At 37.0% G+C, this 23,812-nt stretch overlaps 1 protein-coding gene across 7 annotated transcripts in view; it reads left to right on the plus strand.

The window, feature by feature from the left end:
• Positions 1–20,090, plus strand: part of RBMS3 (RNA binding motif single stranded interacting protein 3) — a 675,854-nt gene extending 655,764 nt beyond the window's left edge. For 6 of the 7 annotated variants that reach the window (XM_076005926.1, XM_076005925.1, XM_076005920.1 and 3 more), the window contains 2 exons: positions 710–837; positions 19,830–20,090. In XM_076005926.1, the coding sequence (XP_075862041.1) occupies positions 710–837; positions 19,830–19,836 (135 nt within the window). In that variant the 3' untranslated portion in view covers positions 19,837–20,090. Of the gene's footprint in view, positions 1–709; positions 842–19,829 lie in introns of those variants that run through there. The other variant, XM_076005939.1, reaches the window with a different exon arrangement.
• Positions 20,091–23,812: the final 3,722 nt, after the last annotated feature.

Consider the following 23,812-nt stretch of genomic DNA (forward strand, 5'->3'; position numbering starts at 1 on the left):
ATCCTACTAATGGCCAAGAAAAGCCACCTATGCCTCTCTTGGAACCAAGCATATGTCCCCAATCATGGCCAATTCTAGCAGTTCATTCTTGCTGGCATTTGTGAGAAACAAGAAAGAGAAAAGGTAAAGGAAGAGTGAACCAAAATTAAGAACCAGTTGTTTTTTTGTTTTCTGAAACTTCTAAATTAATTCCAGTTCATGTCCTGGAAAACAAAACAAAATAAAACAAATCAAATTGCTGAAGGGAAAACCTACACAGCAGCATCCTTTTAAAAGATTTCCAAACTTTGATGTGGACTTTTATTAAGGCCGGAGTCTATTGTTTTGCCAAATGATATAGACATAGTACAGTGAACTACCCCAGAAAGTGCTTTATAGGAATCCTGAATGAGTGTTTGATTAATAAATTGTTATTTAGCGTGGCTGTATGCAACTGTGGTTTAAAAGTTCTGAGTGTGAGCAAAATGGTTTCTGACACTTGACTACTCTAAGGATTTCTGACAGCAAGGCTTCTTGGTGTCAAATTAGGAACAAATTCTTAGCCCTTATCTATATTCTCTGTGGTTGTCCTTTAAGTACTTATTGTGGCTTCATGTAGCTGAGAACATCTCTACTCAGGCCAAATAGAAGAGGGGTATTTACAGCCCACCTGGAAGAGGGCCCTTTGCTTAAACAAGTAAGGCTTTTGTGTTTTTATTTGCCTCCTTAGGGTGTTGTTACTGATACCTCTCCCCAGACAGTGGCACCTTCATCCCAGGACACCAGTGGTCAGCAGCAACAGATAGCAGTGGACACATCCAACGAACACGCACCTGCATATTCTTACCAACAGTCAAAGTAAGTTTGTGCTGTGCTAAGCTCTTTCCCTCAAGATCAACCACCTTGACATCACTTTTTCACATGTGTCTGTTAGCCTTTGGTAAAATATCAACTACCTCAAACTAAGTGGCAAACATTTATTTAACTCATGATTATGTGGGTTTGAAATGTGAGCTAACATCAGGTGGATGGTTCTTCTGATCTTGGCAGGAGCCAAGCATTTAGGAAAAGCTGCTTATCATCCATGCTTCCGGGTGTTGACTGGTTGTTGGATAGGTGACAGAAGTGATTGGGCCACATGTTTGTGATCCTCCAGCGGGCTTATTCACATGGAAGTCTAAGAATAGCAAGAGAGCAAGCCAAATATACAAGCACTCTTCTTGATGCTGTTTATGAATCATTTGCTACTGTCTCATAGGCCAAAGCAAGTCACATGGTCAAGCAGAGTCAATTTAGGAAATAACTACTAAAAGTCTTGATATGGAGAGAGGCATTGTTTTTAGTTGTTTTTAGGGAAAATAAAGTCTACCATATATGGACTTTGAAAAATTTCCATATTCTCACCTGAAACTGGATAGAGAGCCTGCATTTTGCTCAGTTTCCACACACTTAAATGAAGACAGTAACGCCCTCCTTGTAGGGTTGCTTTGAACATAGAGTTAAATGTTCATTGAAAAGAGTATTGTAAAATATAAAGCAACAGAGAATAAGGTCTTATTCAGGAATAAAAAGGCAAAAGAAAAATCAACTATCAGAATTACTCTTGAAAAATCCTTAAATAAGCTTTAATGCAAAGTACATTTGGCTTTGTGTTGAGTAAATAAGTAGACTAAAGTTTGAGAGATTTTTATTGAAACCAGAAGAATTAACAAAAGGAGAGCCTATATACAGATGTCTTGGCATGCAAACTATTCAACTTTGTAGATAACAATCAACACCTGGTGAACAGAGAATTTTCAGATGATCTTGCCTGTCTCCACAGTGTTGTTCCATTTATTTATCATAATTTTGTTAAAGAAAAAATTATTCTGACACTTAAGAAAACATTGAGACTTTAATTCAGGACTATTGTAATAGGTATCAAGACTATTACAATAGGGAAGAGAGATCCGGCTCAATTCAGAATACAGAATAGAAAGCTGGGGATTTGTAGCCAATAAGCAGAGTGACAGGATAAGAACTACTAGGGGGAAACATCAAGGGTAGGAGAATTATTGCTGAACCAACTTGACAAGATTCTTACTGAAGGCAGATCAAGGACTGATACATCAAAAGTGGGGGATAGGGAAATTGGTCTGATATTGAGGGGGATCAGATATCAAGAATGAGAGATTCTCTCTAAACAAACTTTGTAAAATTCTTGCTAAAAGTAGGCTATACAGACCTGTCAAAATGGAGGCCAAAGTCTAGGCTTACTCAAGAAAAGGACTCAGAGTAACCTAACTAAAATTTCAGCAAGGAGAGAGTCTTTGTCACTCGTTATCCTCAATACACATTAAGAGATTTGTTTGTTGTTAGAGTAATCAAAGAAATGGAGTCTTCTATACATAGTTTAACTTCTAAAATCAGCACCCCAAATTAAATTTGCTCAGAATATGACTTAACCTAATAAATATAAACTATTATTATTATTTTGTTATTACTGTCAATAATAGCTTTCAGAAAAGAGTGTTACTTAGTAAAGCAGTTTGTTCTTAGTTTACTCAACATAGCCTATGTGAATCATTTTTACATGCAATGAACGCTGTGGTCATCTCTGATACTCTTGCCCAGGTATACTGGAATTTTTTTCAATCTGGTCAGTGGGTTATATGTAGGGAGAGCAGCAGACATTGGGTATGTATAAGTGCAGTGAGAGACACTGGTGGGAGATAAGAGACTGTGTCTGAGAAGTAATTTTATGTGCCAATTTGACTGAGCCAAGGGTACTCATATATTTGGTCAAACGTCATTTTGGGGTATGTCTGTGAGGGTGCTTTTGGATGAGATTAACATTTGAATCAGTACACTGAGTAAAGCATATTCCCCTTCCCAATGTGGGTGGCTTCCATCCAATCAGTTGAAGGCCTGAATAGGTCAAAAAGTTGAATTTCCTGTAAGTAAGATGGAACTCCTGTGGCCTGACTACTTGAACTAGAATCAGTATTGTCCTGCCTTTAAACTTGAACTGAAACATCAGCTCTTCTTCGGTCCTGAGCTTGCCAGCTCTGGAACTGGAATTTATATGATCAGCTTTCCTGGTTCTTAGGCTTTGAAACTAAAATATAAACTATATTATGAGCTCTTGTGGGGTGAGGGGGCCACATGTGGCTTTCTAGATCCTTAAGTGTGTCATTTTGACTGAATCCAAATTTTACAGAACAAATCCTTTTGTTTTTATTAATACATTTTAGTTTGCCTTTCATATTTTATTCTATTTTTAAAATGAACCTATTTAAAATACTGAAGAATAAAATAAGTTTCAAAAAAATAATCCTCCCAGATTGACTGGTACAATTAGCAAGCCATAAGGGCTAAATTGAGGCTACTATGCTCATGACTTAGTTCTAACTTTCCCTGCCTGACTGGCACCACTACAAGTTGGCTAGAGTTTGTGAGGATTAATACACCAGTCTGTTACCAGCTTTTGACAGCAGTGTACTGTATTGCTGCTTGAAGTGCAGTTTGTGAATAGTTGCACAGCTCGACAGTATTTTTAAATTCTGTCTGTTTAATAGCCCATCATGTCAAAGAAGACCAAGAAAATGCTGAAAGAAAAAAACAGATTTTTTAAATGAGGATTGGGAATTGCAGTATTATCTTGTTTCTGCTAAAGATAAGATGATTTGCTTGCTTTGTGATACTGCAATATCAACATTAAAGAAATTTAATGATCATCTGCATTATAACCCTCATAAGGACCACAGATACTTTAAATTAGAGGGAGAGATGTGAAAGGTTGTATTGCAGAAATTAAAAGACAAAAAGCAAAAGCAAAGACAATTCTTTCAAGCAGCAATAATACCCAGAAGTAATGCCAACAAAGCAACTAGTAAAGTAGCTTATATACTCAAGATGAAAGGGAAGCCATTCAGTGATGTAGAAATTGTGAAAGAAATCATTGTCCAAGTTGTAGGATGCTTAGACCCTGATAATGTTTCAAAGTACGAATAACTGCCTCTTACAAAGAGAACCATAACTGATCAGCACATGAATCAGCTTTCAACTTAAGAGAACAACTTCATGCAATACTTGAAAAGGAAAATATATATATTCAATCACATGGGGTGAATCAACTGACACTACTGACTTGGTATAGGTTTTATACTTCATTTGGATAATAATAGAAGGTGTTCTTTGCTAGGAGGAGTTACTCACCTTGGGCATTCTTGCAAACAGAACATGGGGAATAAGATACCTTCAACAACTTTAAAGATAAATGTCATGAAGTTGGACTGAATTTGGTAAATTTAGTGAGTGTGTGTACAGACAGTACACCTTCCATGATAGGAAAACATGAAGAGTTTATTACACAGATTTTTAAAAAGTATTAACAGATCCAATCCAGATGTTCTCCTTTCTTTTCGTTGTATCTTGCATCAGCAAAATCTCTGTGCTAAAGCTACTATTTTAAGTGACACTTTGCAACAAATTATAAGTATTATAACTATATTTGTGCAAATGCAATATGACATTGTCACTTTCATAACATGCTAAAGTTGAGCAATGAGATATTCAGTGTAGATTTGCCATATCATTCTAAAGTATGTTGGCTATCACAGAGACAGGTGTTAGCCAAAATTTTACCTCTGTGAGAACAGGTAGTTAAATATTGTGAAGAACAGAATCAGCAATGTGAATTATTGAAAGAAGATTTCTATAGGATTGCAGCATTTCTATGTGATATCATGTCAAATCAAAACAACTTTAATATTCCTTTGCAAGGTAAAACTAAGTCTATATATGATATGTGGCAAAAAAATCCATCCAATCATTTGGGGGGAAAAGGCTATCTCTTTTCAAAACACCACTTCTTCAAAAGGAAATTTCAGATGAACATTTTCCCTAACTAGCAAAGGTCATTGATGAGCAGAATAATATATGTGAATCACTTGAAGAATACACAGCTATTGCAGACCTATTAATTGGAGAATACAATGAAAGGTTCACTGACTTTGAGAATCATAATGTCTCACTCAAATTAACATTTCAGCATCACCTAGTTCATATTGCCAAGGTTCCTAAAGAACTGCAGATGGAATTGATGGAGCTCTCAGTAGATGACATTGTAAAGTCATTGTTTGATGCTAAGAAAGATCCAGTTGAAATATAGAAAAATTTAGTAGAGTACCCCTTCCTTCGTTGTGAATCTACATTCTCCTAGCTAACCCAAATCAAGACACAGTGAGGTCACAAATGACTGATACCCGTCTAGAGAATCAACTGAAACTGCGGACCTCCATACTGCAGCCAAATATTCAAATGCTTTCCAACAAAAAGCAGACAGAGCAAAGTCATTAAAAGGTTAACTTTAAAATTAACAAATGTTTTTCATTTTTTGAAATTATTAAGTACACAGTAGTTAAGTTTTTACAAAATAATGTACATTTTTCAGTGTATCTAATTGAAGTTTCTTGAATGTGGCCTTATTTGAGTACAGATATATATGTTTGATTACAGCTCTATTAATGCAGTCTTCCAACATGAAAAAGTTCCCCACACCTGCGCTAGGGAAAGACCAATGAAAGAGACAGATACCTTCCTCACTCTGTTGGGATTTACTTTCCACTAGGAGTAGACTCATAATTGATCAATTGGAAAACAATCAAAAGAAACAGAATTGCAAAGAAAATTTGGAAAGATTATGTTGATAAAAAGTGACTGAGCATCTAAGGTTTGATATCAGACAAAGCCTCTCATACAGTCCTGGGATCTGGAAGATAATTAGAAGCTAATCTTAAAGAGATTTGGAGAGAAAGCATTTTAAGTAGAGGAAACATAAAGTTCAGAGGACCTAAGGAGAGACCTGAGGCCAGAGTGTCATGGATTAGAGGGGAAAGTTGTAGGAAATGAAGTCAAATAGGTAAGCTCTTATAGAGCCCTTGGATACTTGGTTTTGTGTAGAGTAATTATACTTTGTTTTATTCTAAGTGAGCTAGAAAACTTTTGGAAGGCTTTTAAAAAAGGAATGGTATGATGTGATTTACATATCGATGACTCTATTACCTATGGAGGCTGGATATGGAGGAGTATGTTGTAAGGATGGATTTGGGGATGTAAATTTCCTCCTTTCTTGCAACCATCCAGAGCTATCTTCTCTCCCTGCCTGATGAAATGAGCTTTAATTACTCCTACTTGTCAGCCCATGATGAAGTGCTTTCTTCTTTCTCAGGGTATCTTTACCCAGAAGTAAGACACATTTCCCTAGTCATTGCATGACGTTGTGGGGAAGGAGATGCTCTGCCTGATTCGAAGAGAGCATTTCTGTCCCTTGTTGAGTCTGGTGACAGCCTCCCCATCTGCCTACACCTCCAGGTTCAGCTGCACTTGTACCAGCTCTATCCAAGGTATTATGCTGGAGACAGGATCCCACCCTTCCAGGACTCATAATCTGGGATGAGGCAAAATATATATACTTTAAGGACAATAGGGAAAAGGACTCTTTTTAAAAAAGTACTGTAGTAATAGGAGAATGCACTTAATCTTACCTGTTGGGGTAAGCTTTGTTAGAAGTTATGGCAACTGGAGCTGGGAAAAGCAATATTCCAGGTGGCATAACAGCTTTACCAAAGTCCAGGGGTGGGAAAGCTTAGAGTTTTTCTTTGAGAAGTGGAGCACAGTGGTAGAATAGTGTGAAAAGGTAGTTTTAAACTGTTACCAAAAGGTCTGTACTTGTCCCTGAGGCTGAATCGACGAGAGAAATACAAGGACAAGTGGTCTAAGGCAAAGGAAAGAGACGTTTATTAATTTGCTGGCAAATGAGGAGGGTAGAAGACCAGTGTCTTAAAAGACTGCGATCCCACCTCTACGCAGAAATACAGGGCTTTTTAAAGGGGGGTTTCAGAGGTTGGTCTCAAGTCTATGTGACCAGTGTCATGCAGCATGGCTTTGAGCTATTGTTGCTTAACTGTAGTTGGTGGTTTTGGTCGACCCTATTCTTAGAATGTCCAGGGAGGAATGCACAAAGCCAGGATAGGTGAAAAGAAATTCATTTTAACAACCGCATACAGACGGGCTGAGGCCAAGATGGTGTCAGCCCTGAGATGCTGGGCATCCAGGACTTTTATAGTCAGATTTGGGCAGGCTTTCAAAGAGGTGGAGTTTGGGTGGGCTCTCAAAGGGGTGGGGCCAGTTTAAAGGGAAAGTTCCCATGGAACCTCCCACCAGCCTCTGGGTTCAGCCTAACACTTATCTCTGGTACAGATGATCTCGTGACCTCCAAACAATTCTGTTGAGCCACCTCCTGTGGTTTAAGATACTAGAAAACAAAGAACAAATAACATTCTTCTGCCCTTTTGATTATTGGTTTTGGGCAGGAAGGAGGGTTTTTAATTCCCAAAATGGTCGAGGGGCTTTGAAGAGACAACTCATAATACATTTCGCCCATTTTACCTCTGTTGTATATTCCCCACTGTCAATTTTATCCTTCCATATCTATGGGAGATGGGGCAATGTAGACATCAAGCTACTTCCTGCTGAATTGGGGTGCTGCTTTAGATGGAAGGAGTGTACTTATTTATGCCATTGCTCTTTTTGATTTGTCAAAGCTTTGGTAGTAGATTAACAAAAAAATAAAGAATTCAACAGATTACCAGGTGAAAAGGGCATAAGCAACTACTACAACCATGAGTATTAACAAGGAGAAATTGAGGATACTTGATAAAAGATATTTTATCCCCCTGCTTGCTATCTAGGACACCGGTAGGACTGTGGATCCTTACTGTTGCCTTATACATAATGTCTAATATGGGGCTGAGTAAGAAACCTGAGACCTCTTAGTGTGGGGCTATTAGTCACAATAACAAACCCAGCAGCAAGATAGATCAGCAGAAAAGGCAATACTTTGGGAAATACTCACTAAGGAGTTGTCTCACCATTCCATAGACAGAACAAATAACCAAAGAAAGGTTAGCAAAAATATCAACGTTTCCATTTACCCTTCTTCTTAAATGGATACTTTAAATCACCTTAAAGATTGGCCCATTCACTAGGGGCTTATATCTTCTTCTTCCATGGGACGCTTTCTTACTCTGGTATGATGGACCCAAGATTTTACTCCCAACAATTTCAGTGAGGTCTGAGTTGTTAGAAGCACTTCATATGGCCCCTTCCCTTTCTCTGCCAGTTGTTGTTTGGGTCTTTGTTCTTTCCAGGCTTTAAGCAATACCTGCTCTCTTTGTTTAATGAGGTGCTTCCAACTGGGGTGGGGACCTGAAAGAGGCAAACTCATGTATAGTGGTTACTATTTGATTTATTTGTTTGACTTATTGCTTTACTCTGTTTTCTTCTCTTATGGTTATATTACCATACTTACCTTGGGGTGCTAGGAAGGGTCTCCCATAAATGATTTCATAGAGGCTTAACTTAAGCCTGTTTCTAAAGGCTACCCTTATCTGGAGGAGGGCAAGTGGCAACACCTTATCCCACTTTAAGTGGGTTTCCTGTATCAATTTTGCTGTAGTTTTTTTTAAAAAGCATGATTCATTGTCTCCACTGTGCCTGTGGATTGAGGTCTCCAGGATGCATGAAATTTCTGTTCTATATGCAGAGCTTTATTTACTTGTTGAGTTACCTCCAATATAAAGGGGGGTCTATTATCACTCTGTATGGAGGAAGGAAGTCCATATCTCAGAATGAGTTCCTTCAGAAGGATTTGGGTAACTTCAGATGCTCTCTCTGTTCAGGTAGGATAAACCTCTACTCAGCGTGAAAAGGTATCAACGAATACAAGCAAGTATTAAGCATCTGAATGAAATCAATTTGCCAGTCATCAAAAGTGTGGGTTGACACATGTTGGGTCCCCTGTAGAGCAGGTCATTTTTCTGTTTTTGGATTGTTTTGAGCACATAGAAGGCAGCTCTGAGTTATTTGTTGGATAGTTTCTTTCAAACTGGGTCCTCTTAAATCAGGTCCCACCAAATCCATTAAGGCATCACGCCTATCATGTGTGCGAATATTCATGTAGGTACCTCATAAAAGGCTGAACCAAGGCTTCAGATAGAAAAATAAGTCCATGAGAATTCTGTCTCCACTTGGCTGTGTCATGTGAAGTGTCAAAGCCCCTGTAGGGGGGTTTATATTGATCTAAATCTAGCTGAAGTATCAAGGCCCTGAGGAACAACTCATCTTTAGTGGCCTTCTTGGCAGCCTTGGCAGCAGCCTGATTTCTTTTTGCAACCTAAGTGTCTCATTTTTGTTGATCAAGACAGTGCATGATGGCCACCTGCTTGGGCTCGACCACAACCTGTGTCAGGGCCATTATTTCAGTGGCACACTTAATATCCTTATTTCCTGCCATCAAGAGCCCACTTTTCTTCCAGATGGCACCATGGGCATGCACGAATATAAAAGCATATTTAGAGTCCATATAAATGGTTACATCTTTCCCTCTAGATAACTGAAGAGCCCTGGTTAAAGCCATCAGGTCAACCTTCTGGGCTGAAGTCCCAGGCAGCAGTGCCATTGTTTCCAGTCCCCATTGTTCCATGACAACCGTATATCCAGCCCTTCATTGTTGATTGTCCGTAAAGCTGCTCCCTTTGGTGAAAAGACCCCAATCTGGCGCCAGCATCAGCTGATCTGACAGATGCATACTGCTGGAATGGACTGCTCCAGAATCTCTAACAGTCATACTGCAAAGGCTCATTCTCTTCAGCTGGTATCAGGGTGGCAGGATTGAGAGTAAACACAGTCTTTAAGCACTTTGATACGGCACTCACCAGCCTCGACTAGTGTCTTAAAAGACTGCCATCCTACCTTTAAGCAGAAATACAGGGCTTTTTAAAGAGTTGTTTTCAGATGTTGTGCTCAAGACTATGTGACCAGTGTCACATGTTGTGGCTTTGGATTATTGCTGTTTGACTGTAGTTGGTGGTTTTGATTGACCTTATCTCTGGTAAAGATGATTTCATGACCTCCAGACAATTCTGTTGGACCATCTCCTGTGGTTTAAGATACTAGAAAACAAAGAACAAAGAACATTTTTCCGTCTCTTTGATGACTGGCCTCAGGCAGGAATGCAGGTTTTAATTCCAAAAAAGGATGGGGAAGGGGTTTAAAGATACAATTTGTATCACATTTTGCCCTTTTTCAGACTGTTATCTTTGCTACAAAACCAGGTGCCATACTGATGTACTTGGACCACATTTATATCAGGTGCCATACTGATGTACTTGGACCACATTTTATTTGTTCTACAACCACTCTTCCAGTTGAAGTAGGCAATGAATTTGGAAGCAGTGGGAATGGACGTCCTACTAGTACAGTGGTTCAGATAAAAGGCAGCAAAGATCTGAAGCACGACCATAGCAACTGTAATGGTGGAGGTAGGGAGATAGAGTGAGGTTAGACTGAAGGAAGAGAAAAAGGCAAATAAGACTTTAAAATTCGAAGCAAAACAATGGAGTTATTGATGCCATTAACAGAGGCAGATGAACTAAAATCCTAGGAGGGCCTGATTTGTGAACAAAGACAAGGAATTGAATTATTCTTATGATAAGTCAATTCAAAGAAGCTTTATTCCTTGAAATATTTGAGGAAGTCTGAGCCTAACCACATACAATTTTAAGTGTTTAAATGTATTTAAAATTTTGGTTACACAATGGCCATATGCCTTGAGATATGGATTCTTATGGTAATTCTTGATAATCCTATGTGTTCCAAAAGTAATAAATATCAAGGAAGAAAATCGCCCATCCCATGTCCTCACACTGGTAAAAATTATGATGAGGGTTTCCTTATTTGAAGGAATGTTCTTCTTTTGCGCTCATGTGGGAATATATGTTATAGGACGTTCCACAGGGCATCTTCCCTGCTACAACATACCAGAGATGAAAAAACCCTGGAACATGGAATATTTCAAAAGTATAACATGTGAAAACTACTTATATTGCCTTGTGGACAGATTTTGAATGTTCTTGAAATCTGGAGAAAATTTTAACAGGTCCTGTTTATATTCTTACCTTTGATATGATACTATTAATGGAAAAAATCCAAACTCTGGAAATTAATTTGAAGAGGTATATTCGGAGCCAAATATGTGTGACCGGCTCAAGGCACATAGCCTTAAGAGATCCTGAGAAAATGTGCCCACAGTAGCTGGGTGACAGTTTTGTATTATACATTCATGGAGATAGGAATTGGACGTAAGGTCATAAGTCAATACAGGAAAGCCATATTAAAACATTGTTTTGGATCAAAAAGGCAGGGTATCTCAAATGGAGGGGCTTACAGGTTATAGGTGGGTTTAAAGATTCTTCAGTTTGTAATTGGTTAAAAAAAGGAAGCTTTGTCCAAAGGATTGGAATGTTTTAATTTAAGATAATGATGTCTGTTAATCAGAGACAAGCCACCAGACATTTACTGAAACTCAAGTGATCTGTTAAGTAAATTGATGGCCTGCAGTTGTTAATGGGTTTTTTTCCCCATTAACAGTATCATATCAAAGAGCAGAATATAAGCAGGACCTGTTAAAATTTTCTCCAGATTTAAAGAACATTCAAAAACTGTCCACAAAATAATATAAGTGTTTTTTACATGGTATACTTTTGAAATGTTCTATGTTCCATGTTCCACGCTTTCATCTCTGGTATGTTGTAGCAGGGAACATACTTTTTTTTTTTCTGAGACAGAGTCTCACTTTGTTGCCCAGGCTAGAGTGAGTGCTGTGGTGTCAGCCTAGCTCACAGCAACCTCAAACTCCTGGGCTCAAGTGATCCTCCTGCCTCAGCCTCCCAAGTAGCTGGGACTACAGGCATGTGCCACCATGCCCGGCTAATTTTTTCTATATATATTAGTTGACCAATTAATTTCTTTCTATTTATAGTAGAGATGGGGTCTCGTTCTTGTTCAGGCTGGTTTCGAACTCCTGACCTGGAGCAATCTGCCCGCCTTGGCCTCCCAGAGTGCTAGGATTACAGGCGTGAGCCACCGCGCCCGGCCTGGGAACATACTTTTGAAGCTTTGTATTGCATGGCATTACGCCTGTTAATTATTTATTTTCTTATTGTTACAAAGAATAACTTGAAAAGAGAAGTGGCATAACTGGGCTTGGGTGACCTTCCTTCTCCTCATGGCTGGCAACTGAAGTTTTTCTGGGGTCCCCTTGGCCAAAAGGGGTTCATTCAGTCTTTTGAGAGGGCTTAAGATTTTATTTGAGTCCCCAATACAAAATACTAGAAACTTTTGACTTAAAATAGCAATAGCAACACAATATCAAATGAATCAAAAACAATATCCTAAGTCAAAAAAATTTGTGGATGGCAATCTCTCTTGAAATTTTGTAAAAGGATGTAATCCATAGGAGGCTATCCCAGTTTTATCAATTTCATCCAAAGGAAGCTAATCTGTGTCATGGTGATGTTGTTGAAAGGGTTTCAGCCTAGGTTTAGCTGCTCATTGAACAAAAATCCAATTATTGAGATGAGGATTGCCAAGGAAGAAAAGAATTCTATTTTTTTTTTTAATATCACAGACTTCTTGTCAGGAGAATGTGAGAAGCTGCCTCAAATCTGTATCTCTGACTAGTGGAGATCATGGGGTTTTTAAGGAGGGGTCTCTGGGCAGGTTGAGGAGGATGGTGAGTCCCGGCATCAAGAAGTCTGCCCTTGGGCCTTTAGGATCTCAATTCCTTTGCCTTGCAGAAAATCCATCATATCTGGGAAATGACTCAAAAAGTCAAGTAGTTAAGGGACAGGATTATAGAAAAAACAATTGGGTGTCATTGAAATTTGTTCATGGAGCCAGTTATAGAGAGACATGAAATTCTTCAAAACCATTCGAGAAGGATACTGGGAATCAAGGTGAACATTTGGGTTATACAAACTGGCTTCTTAGGTAACCCTAACTGGCAGAAGTTTGAGGGATGAAAAAGTACCCAGAGAGGCATTCATTCATTAATAAGCATTTATTAGAAAGCAGGCACAAAACATTTTGTACAGTATTCTCTGTATACTTGATAAAGTCTCAGATCCATTCTTTAACGTAATCTAACCATAACTTACATGAAAAATTCACTCCAGATAGAGTTGACCATTTCTAGAGGTAGAGAGAGCTATGTTATCCTTACAGAGGTCATGAGAAATCAACTCCATGACTGTCCAATTTTGAGATCAAGCTCAAGAAATATCCTAAAGTTAGTTATAGGATACACATTTCCCCACATTCTTAGTGTATTTGTTCTGACCTTGTATGGTGGAGAATATCTCTGAAATAATTTAACCAAACCACAAATTTCATCAGGGCAGCTCATTTTCAGCATCATTATGCTAATTAACATGCCATTACTTTCATCAGGTACCCCATTTCTAACAATCATTATGTTAATTGAGATACAGATAGCTTTAAGTACTTGTACAAACCTCTGGCCTTTCTCATTAAATGCTAGCTGACCTCCTGTAGGGTGTGAAATTCTGATTAGGGCTGTTGAGTGCCCCTGAAAAAGTAGCTTAACCTATCACACAAATATTTAACACCACAGTGTCTATCCTAAATATATTGTAAATTAAATTGCAGACATCTCAACAAAAGGCTGCAGGAGAAAAGTTTGAGAAATATAAATGATGTGCCTATGAATTAACTATATTTGAGATATAGGTCAGCAAATATTTTAATATTTCAAATTCCACATTCTGAGTTAAAACACAGGACTTCACATTTTGTATTCATGCTTGCCCCCCCCCATTGTTAAAAGAGGGTATTAATGCAAAAGGATTCTGGGCTCTTATTGCAGAAGGAGGAAATGATAACTGTGGTTTATTTTGGAAATTCCAATCCCCACCGAAGTTATCGATTTTTCTTTGTGCTCTGTGGGAAATCTTAAAAATAAGTAGGATCTGAAATGTATAAGTCTCCAAGGAAAGTTAAATTCCAATATGCATAATCAAAGTTTTTGGTTCAAAATTACCTTTGCCACTTCTTAGTTATCCCTCAACCCTTTGGAGTTTCATGTTCCTCTTGTTTGAAGTGAGATGATTAGAGATCAGTATTCTATAAAGAGTGTAAACTAGGTCTCTAGTGCTGATGGTGGATGTACTATAGTCCTCTGGTGTTGGGGTAGGATGGAAGGGAAGTACTTTCTAGTCAAATTACTTTGGGATACACTGCTTTAAACTAAGTGAAATGCTTTTCTCAATTGCAGTTCTTTTCAAAGCCAATGAAATACTAATGGATGTGACCTCCTAGAGAGACAGAAATGTACTTCAAATGTTTCATTCCCTGAAAGATTAGGGTATGTGTTACCTTCCTCCTATGGAATTCCAAGGGACTTTTTTTTTTAAAGAAGATATTAAATTACTTAAAAAGTCTAACAAATTTTGACTATCTATAAATTGATTATTTGGATACTAATGTAAGAGATTACGTTATTTCAAAAACATTTAAAAAATATGGGTATCCTTTTTTGGTGCCCTAAGCACTTATTGAGTTTACCTGGGGGTAATTTAGAAAAGGGAATATAGTGTGCAGTTTTTCCCACACTTTTGTCAGCTGAAGAATGACAAGGTTCATAAATTTGGGAAGGAGAGCTTAATTTCTCATAAAGGGTTGCAGCCTGCAGGCTGGTCAACTTGCAGGCTGGGGAACATATCCTTGGGCCAGAAGCCAAGAGCAAGCACTTCCAGGGAAAGGTAAAGGAACAGGAATTTATGCTGAGCAGGGTGGCCAAATGTCTCTCTCTCTCTCTCTCTCTCTCTATATATATATATATATATATATATATATATATATATATATATGTAATAAGCTGTAGGAGGAGTTATGAATATTTATGAAGGGAGAAACATACCGATACCAATTTTAGTTACATGTAGCAGCTTCTTGGGACCCATGTTTAAAAAATGGTGGCATTCAACAACAGTCAAACTGAGAACCAAATCAAAGACTCAATACCCTTTGCAATACCAACGAAGAAAACAAAATATCTAGGAACATATTTAACTAAGCAGGTGAAAGAACCCTTGAGGGAGAACTACGAAACACTTAGGAAGAAAATAGCAGAGGACATAAACAGGTGGAAAACCATACCAAGCTAGGTTGGCAGAATCAACATTGTTAAGATGTTTATACTACCCTAGATGATCTACAGATTCAATGCAATTCTTACTAAAATACCAGCATCATTTTTCACAGAACTAGAAAAAATAATTCTACAGTTCATTTGGAACCAGAGAAGACCCCATATAGCAAAAGCAATCTTCAGCAAAAAGAACAAATTGGGAGGCATCAATTTACCAGACTTCAAGCTATACTACAAGGCTATAGTAATTAAAAAGCATTGTAATGACACAAGAACAGAGACATAGACCAATGGAACAGAACTGAGAACCTAGATATAAAACCATCCTCATATAGCCATCTGATCTTTGACAAAGCAGACAAAAACGTACACTGGAGGAAATAATCCTTATTCAATAAATGGTGCTGGGAAAATTGGATAGCCACATGTAGAAGACTGAAACAGTATCCACACCTCTCACCTCTCACAAAAATCAACTCATGGTGGTTAGTAGACTTAAAGCTTAGGCATTAAACTATAAGAATTCTAGAAGAAAATGTTGGAAAAACTCTGATAGACATTGGCCGAGGCAAAGAATTTATGAAGAAGACCCCAAAGGCAATCACAGCAACAACAAAAATGAATAAATGGGACCTGATCAAATTAAAAAGCTTCCACATAGCCAAAGAAACTATCATGAGAGCAATCAGACAACCTACAGAATGGGAGAAAATATTTGCATTCTACACATCTGATAAAAGACTAATAACTAGAACTATATAGAACTCAGGAAAATCAGGAAGCAAAAAATCAAACAACCCCATTAAAAAGTAAGCAAAGCATGTGAACAGAAACTTTTCAAAAGATAGACTAGTGGCCAACAAACATACGAAAAATGCTCAGTATCTCTAATTATGAGGAAAATGCAAATCAAAAGCACAATGAGTTATCACTTAACTTCAGTGAGAATGTTTTTTATCAAAAAGTCCCAATATAATAAATGTTGGCATGGATGTGAAGAGATAGGAACACCCATACACTGCTGGTGGGACTGCAAAGTAGTGTAATCTCTGTGGAAAGTAATATGTGGAGATACCTCAAAGAGCTACAAGTAGAACTACCATTTGATCCAGCAATCCCACTACTGGGCATTTACCCAAAGGAAAAAAATACATTCCATAAAAAAGACATTTACCCTAGAATGTTTATAGCAATTCACAATTACAAAGATGTGGAAACAACCGAAGTGCCCATCAATACATGAGTGGATTAATAAAATGTGGTATATGTATACCATGAAGTTCTACTCAGCCACAAAAAACGATGATCTAGCATCGTTTATCCTGGATAGAGATGGAGCCCATTCTACTAAGTGAAGTATCACAAGAATGGAAAAACCAGCACTGCATGTACTCATCATCAAATTAATATTAATTGATCAACACTTATGTGCACTTGGTAGTAATATTCAACAGGTGTCAGGCAGGTGAGAGGGGGGAGGAGGGGATGAGTATATTCACACCTAATGGGTGCGGCACACACCGTCTGGGGAATAGACACACTTGAAGCTCTGACTCGGGTGGTGCAAAGGCAATATATGTAACCCAAACATTTGTACCCCTGTAATATGCTGAAACAAAAATAATAAAAAAAAGAAATGGTTCCATTAACATAATCCAAGGGTGGAGTTTGGGGCCCTCTGATGTCAAAAGGTGAAGCCAAGGACACGTAAACTCTCACTGTACACCCTCCACAGGCTGACCGTAACCACTCCATGGTCAGTGGTCTCTAATCGGGAAGGAATGCTGGTCAGTTGTGTCAAAACAGCAGAAAGGGAGGAGAAGCATTAGACTGTGGGTTGAAATTTGCAGTGAAGCAAGTCTTTCCAAAGGGCTGGTTTCTGTTTAACCCTTAGGGAAGAAAGGCTAATGGCAGTAAATGAGGGAGCAGGTATAAAGAGGGGTGTATAAGGAGGCATGTCTGACTTCCCATGCAGTCATGGCCAGGAAGTTGATTTTAGGGTTTCTCTGGAGTCCCCTTGGCCAGAGGGGGTCTGTTCAGTTGGTTGTGGGACTTAGGATTTTATTTCTCACTTTGGACCACAAAATCCCTCTTTTTACATAACATCACATGAGGCTAGTTTGTCAGGAATTACTCCAGAAACTATTACATCATTTGATGATCTCCAAGACTTCTTCCAGCTCTAAATAAAACCCCCTAGATTTCCAGCATTATGGATTTCTATTTCCCAATGTATTTCCACGAGGTTTTTGCTTTAGTTTAGTTTTGTTTTTGTTTTTTGAGGGAGAAGAGGAATTCAAAATGACTCTATATTCTTAAATTCAGTGAAATGCCTATTCTACCAACATTTACTCTGGTCTTAGAAGTCCCTAATCTCAACTCCAGTATTGCAAGTTCTTTTTATTCAAATCTCTGGCTAACAGAACTGCTATAATCACCAAATTCCTATAAATTGGCAGTTTGTTAACGATGTGAAACTTATGTCCTTGATGTACTTTAAGCTTGTGAGTAATGATATATTCTATGAATTGTAATACATCCTATATATTGTGAGTAATAATATATTCTGTGTGCACTGTGCTTTACAGTTTGCAAATGGTTTTCATAGTCATTATCCCTTTCACATCAATTCCGCTTTTTAAGTTGCAACCCATTTTTATTTCTAACTTTACTGTCCAGTTTAAAATAATCTTGTTGCTAAAGATCCTAGCCTTGAAAATTTAGAACTCTTCTATTTTTATGAGTATCAGTGCAATCCATAAGCATTATGTGAATGTGTACATTCAGCCTTCGTCCAGGACAGGAAAGGTGTGCAGGAGTGAATTCAATTCTATTAAATAGCAACACCTTTTCTTTCTTCAAATTTCAGCTATCAAATTTCAGCTATCAACCATGAACGTGTAGTGTACAACCATGTATTTCTCATCATTTGTTTTCATGTAGCAATCAGGCCATTTTAAGAACCAAGCAAATTATGGAAGAGGGCTAATGGAAACATTTGCGTAAGGTTATAAAACCTAAAAGTAGCTCCAGCCTAGCCCATAAATAGTGATGCCTCTGAGATCAGTGAGCATCCAGCACCTGAGTGGTGAGATTCTTCTTTGCACCATATAGTCCATTGAGAAAGACACCATTCACTGAACGGCTGTTACAGAGATTTGTGATGTTTTTAGGTATTTTCTATACAATACACGGGATGGAACAAGGAAGTAAGAAACAAAGTACAGATCTCCCCCAAAAGGCAAAATCACAAAACCAAGAAAAAAGAAAGTTTTGTTCTATAGCAATATAAATTTTAGCAATAAATGGAGCAAAATCTATAGTTTGTAAAGGTAGAAAAAGTGAGCTAAAATGTAAAACATGGTTCCCATGACTACTACTAGTATAATAAAATTTCCCTTATTGTTGTTGCTCTATACAAACTGTAGTTGCATTCTTTCTTAGGAGAAATCTCATTTTCTAATTTAACACATAAAAAATGATGTATTTCTAGAGACTTACAAGATTGGTAAAAAATAAATATTCAACTCATTAACTAATAGCTTTCCTTGCATGCTTCTAGAAACAAGTTAATCAGGTTCTTAATAGCCACAGCTGGCTCATATAATGGCTTTTTGCAAATTAGTAAAAGGAGAACTTTCTGGGCCATCTCAGCCTCAATATCACACAGTTTAAAACATTGTTGAGGGCTTTTTTTGGTGAATTTTGGATGCAGCTCTGCACCAGAGTCCATTGCTGAGGAAGCAGATGATAGGCTGGAACTTAGCCCCCACTCCTTCAGCTCTGCATCTTGTGTGGCAAACAACCTGTAAAATTACACCCAGCAATGCTGAACCTTATTTACTAAATTAAGCAACTGGGCATCAGAAGAACCCAAATAACTTTTCTCTGTCATCCTATGCCTTGAGGGAAGATGCCTTCATCTAAATGTGACCTATAGATCGTATAAAGGTCCTTCTTTCTACAGCACAACTCTGAAACTATTTAACACATTTTAGTCTGTGGGCAGAGAGCTAAGAGTAAAGTCAATCCACTGGAAGCTTAACCCTGCAATGTAGATGGGACAGTAGCAGAAGTCATGATATTTGTCTAGTGAAATACCTATTATGTGTATATTACTTTGCCAAAAGAATAAAAGGTAGAAGTAAAATATAGCCCTTGCTCTCATAAATTTATAATCTTGATGGGAGGAATGAACAAAAAGAAGAGAAAGGGAAGAGGAAAAGTGAATAAAACTTCATTGACCCGTTAACCATCTTACTTATTTCCTGGGCCAATAAGTCTTATGCAAACAGACTTGATGAATATCACAAGATAACATACAACCCAGATATCTTGGGTACAGAGTAGAGAATCACATATTTGTTGACTGAGTTTGTGATGAATCCCATGGTAGTTCTGAAGGGAAATAATTACTCAAAGAATCTGTGGGGGAGCTACAACATAAGCCAGGCATTAAAAACTAAGTTCCAGGCTCATGGGAAGTATTGCATCTCTGGGTATATTTTGAGTACATTTTTATTATTTATTGCTTTAGAATCCAGAGCATGGATCCAATTCTTGATCCATTAACCTTGATTTTTAATGTAAACAGATTCTCTGGCTCAAATATATATTTGTGTGAAAGTGGCCAAATTTGACAATATCATAGGTGCAATATACTATTATAATTTCTTTAGTGACTGTGTTATACTGAAAGCTTGGACTCTTTTAAAGAGACCCCATTGGAAAAGAGCACAAAAGGTGATTTCAAAGTTACTGTGATATAATGACCACACTTATTTAATTGTTTTCACAGACCATAAACAGAAATGAAGAATGTCCGTCTGAAACTTTGCCTTGAATGAAGAAACTTCATTGAACAAGAAGTTGGCTTCCAGTTTGCACAGGCGTCAATGGAATGCTTTTTTTTTAATTTTATACTTTACCCAATGAAAACAAAGTTTTTATGTGCTGTGCAAATAGTTCCTTCACGTGGTCTGACAATTTATTTTTGCCATCATTTTTTTTAATTAAAGAAAAAAAAAAATCCCAGAAGAGGAAAAAAAAAAAAAAAGAACTATAAAACAAAACATCGAAGGTTGGCATTTTATCTGGAAGAAGATTTGAATTCAAAATTTTCCTGAAGGTGTAGATAGATTTTTTTTTTTTTAACAGAAAACCTGATGTCAAGAGGTGGGCAAACAGAAATGGAAACAGGTTGTCTTCCTCAGTAATTAAGCTACTCTGTTTCTCTTTTTTCCCTTCTTGTTTAAATCTAGTGGGTTGGTTTTTTTATTTTATTTTTTCTTAGAAATATTTAGGTAAGGTTTATCTTGAATCTTAATTGCCTTAATTTTAAGGACGTCAAAGGCTCTCGAGGCAAGCTGTCAACGTCTTGTTAAAAAAAAAAAATCAAGAAAGAATTGAAATATTGTGCCAGCTTTAACTGGTACAGAAGTTTAAGACTATGAGTTTTTAGGGTGGAAAAAAAAAACTGTACAGTTTAAGTGAAAATGTTTTTCTTCATTTGAAGAAAATTTGTTGATAAAAGAAACCGTGGCAACTGCAAGAATTGGGAAAATGCTGGGACTTTTCATGAACTTTGTCTTAAGTGTTGACACGAGTCATTCTAGAAGGCTAAAACATTTCACAGTAAAGTTATTAATGTTGGTTTAAAAACAACTGCGTTAGAAATAATGCGTGTTGGGGAGGCAGAATGCAGATTTTTTTAATTTACAAAGCGTGATCGCTAGCAAAAGCATTAGTGCTTTTTATCTGCAGTCTTTTTTATGAGCTTTACAAAGTTTTTAGTCAGCTTTGCTTGTCACATTGCAAAACCTAGCTTAAGAGCATTAAAAAAAAAACTTAAGTAGATAGGAGCTTATGGTCAAAAAGTGCAAAAAAACAAAAAAAGCAATAGATAGAGAAATTGTTGACAATTTCTGTAGTCTTTCCTAGTTGTGATCAAATTCAGCCTATGGATGGCCTATTTTATACCAAAGATGAAGTGACACCCTATTACAGTCCAGAGGATAGAGGTTGTTTTTCTTTTTTCTTTTCTTTTTTTAAAAATTTTATTTGACCTACATGGCCGGACCAGTTCTTATTTTGTTGTTTGTTTAAACTACCTTCCACTGGTGTTTTACATACTGCAAAAAAAAAAAAAAATAGATTTTTGTTTTTCTTTCAATGTATATTCACTGATAGTGGAAGCTTACACCTGCTATGTTCAGCAGTTCCAACACAAAGAGTTCTGGATAGCAACTGATAGAGCCAAGTGGCTTTAAATTCTGTGAGCTTTTCTGGTTCCTCACTAGCTCTCTGGAATAGTGAAATCTGTATTGATGGACACCAAGAAGCCAAGACACTTGTTTAACAGGTTGAAATGTCTTTTATCTGAATTTTGACACTTTAAAAGACACTTTCTGAACCTGGTCTGAAAGGTCACTTGTCAAAAAAGCTTAGTGATATTCTGTGAAATGGTGAGTGGTCTCCTGAAAAGATCTCATTGTATTTGTAACAATAGTCTTCCTTCTAAATTTCAACACCTCTTGTTTTTGTCTTCTCACCTTAGTCTTCATCATTGTCTACCATGAATAGCCACCTTGATTCTGCAACTGGGGAGGAGGTATCTTCTTTTTGCCTCTTTTCATTGTATTTTCATATCTTAGTGTTGCCAGAATGAAAGACAAAATAGACCTTTTTGTTTCATTTAACTCTCTGAGGCAAGTAGGACCAATAAAACTGAGGATTCTATTAGTGGAATTTAGGGAAGCTCTTAAAATGCTAGTTGACAATCAAGAAACTGTATCATTTATATCAATAAGCACCAAAAGAATTAGTGTTCAATCATTAAAGCCAAAGGAGGTATATTTGCATTTAGAATGATGCAAAATTTTGTCTAAAATAAATTAAATTGACTTACCTAGAAAACATCTCTACATTTTTGATTCATGAAATGTGTGTTCAACCTGTATAGTTTTACCTAAAATTAAGGAGTATGGAATAGAATTTTCTTAATTGAACCATTCACTAGATCGCTTTCTCAATGAATCATTTGAATCAAATATGTGAAACTCTTTCACAAACTAAATAAGTCACAGGAACCTGTCTTAGCCCAGAAGGAAGAAGGAAATGTGTTAAGTGTACTATACAAGAAAACAGGGTAGGTTTTAAAAACTAAAATTTTAAAGGTAAATCATATTCCCTTTAGGTCAATGTGAGTAGTAAGGTTGACTCAAGGGAAATTGTCAATATTCCACTATTTATGTAGACTTTGGTTCTCTTATTTGCAACCCCACGAAACGGAAGCTCAAATCAGAGAGTGACTCCATATCTTTGTAGCTAAATTAGAGGCAATAGTGTATACAAGAAAATGTAGCATGTGCTACAGAGAAATTCCAACTGGTCACACCCATCCTTCTGGTTCTCCATGCTTTAGAGAAAACGATAGATTTATACTTTCTTCTATTTTATCCTTCAGCTTCCCATGCATTGTAAAGGTGGCACTTAAGTTTCATCTTTGAAAAGTGGACCCTCAGTTTCAGGGGTATGAAAAAACATGTATGGGAACCAAATTTTCTGTTTCTCTTTTCCACTCTCTGAACTCTTTGTATAAATAAGGATTATCCTGGGCATAATTCATTTGAATATAAAACCAACATGCTTTATTTTGTTTCTGTAAAAAAACAAAACAAAACAAAAAACAAAACCAAAAACATGTATTAATGTGATACAAAGAAAGTCTCATTTACACGATCAACAATGAGGCTAAGAGGTAGCTACCATGTGGCTGATGAATGTGCCTAGGTAACTTCCTGTTTCTATTCAAAATTGCTGCTTTATTTATACATTCAGAAACATTTTTTTTCAACTATGAAATTTCAATAATCTGAATTTTTTTAAGCCACTTCATGCAAAAGGAAATTACCTGTTATTTTATGTGTCCATGTGTGTTTTGTGTTTGAATAGTTTATATCATGCCATTTTATAGATTGTATTATTTCAAACCAAAAAGAAAAAAAAAGATGGAAAAATGGCACATATTCAACTTCCCCCCCCCCTTTTCTGTCATCTTACCTAAGAATTGTTTTGAAGAGCCAATTATAGGGGAGAAAAAAGCATCAACAGGTAAGCAGCATTACATTGCATGAAAATAAAACACACCAAAATATTGTGTTCAATTATGCAGACATCAGAATTCTAATTAATCAACAATCATATGTAAAACTTTAATCCCGTTTAGGACTATAATCTTTTTTAAAGTTTAAGTTAATTTTCAATGTATTCTGGTTCACCAGATTTTCACACATTTATTCAGATGTTTCAATTTTTCCTTTCAACTTTAATTGCCAAAACTTAGCCTAAACATCAAGAAACAAACTGAAGTCACAATCCAAATGAGATAAACACTTCTCATCCAAACTCTAGTTACGTGGTCAATGGAAAGGTGGGTTTTCTTTTAATAACATTCTTTTTAATTACAATAAAATGTCATGGGAGACAAAGTGCGCATAGTAACTGGGAGCTCCCCAATGCATGCTCATATCTTCTAAAGACAACACAATAGACTGTAAGTGAACTAATGGTAATACTAGCAGGTGCTGATGACAATTTGTTCTTGAATGCTGACATGTCTTAAATATTGCAAATGATATAATATTCTAAAAAAAAAATCCTCTACCTGACTCCAGTTTAGCCAGAATTACTTTGTTTCTTTGGTAGAGGTCAACAATTCAGAATGTCACCTCCATTTTTCACTTGAATTAGTTCTTCTTGTACCTTTAGCAGACCCACCAC

The sequence above is a fragment of the Microcebus murinus genome, chromosome 1 (genome assembly GCF_040939455.1).
Source record: "Microcebus murinus isolate Inina chromosome 1, M.murinus_Inina_mat1.0, whole genome shotgun sequence".
NCBI classification, from domain to species: Eukaryota; Metazoa; Chordata; class Mammalia; order Primates; family Cheirogaleidae; genus Microcebus; species Microcebus murinus.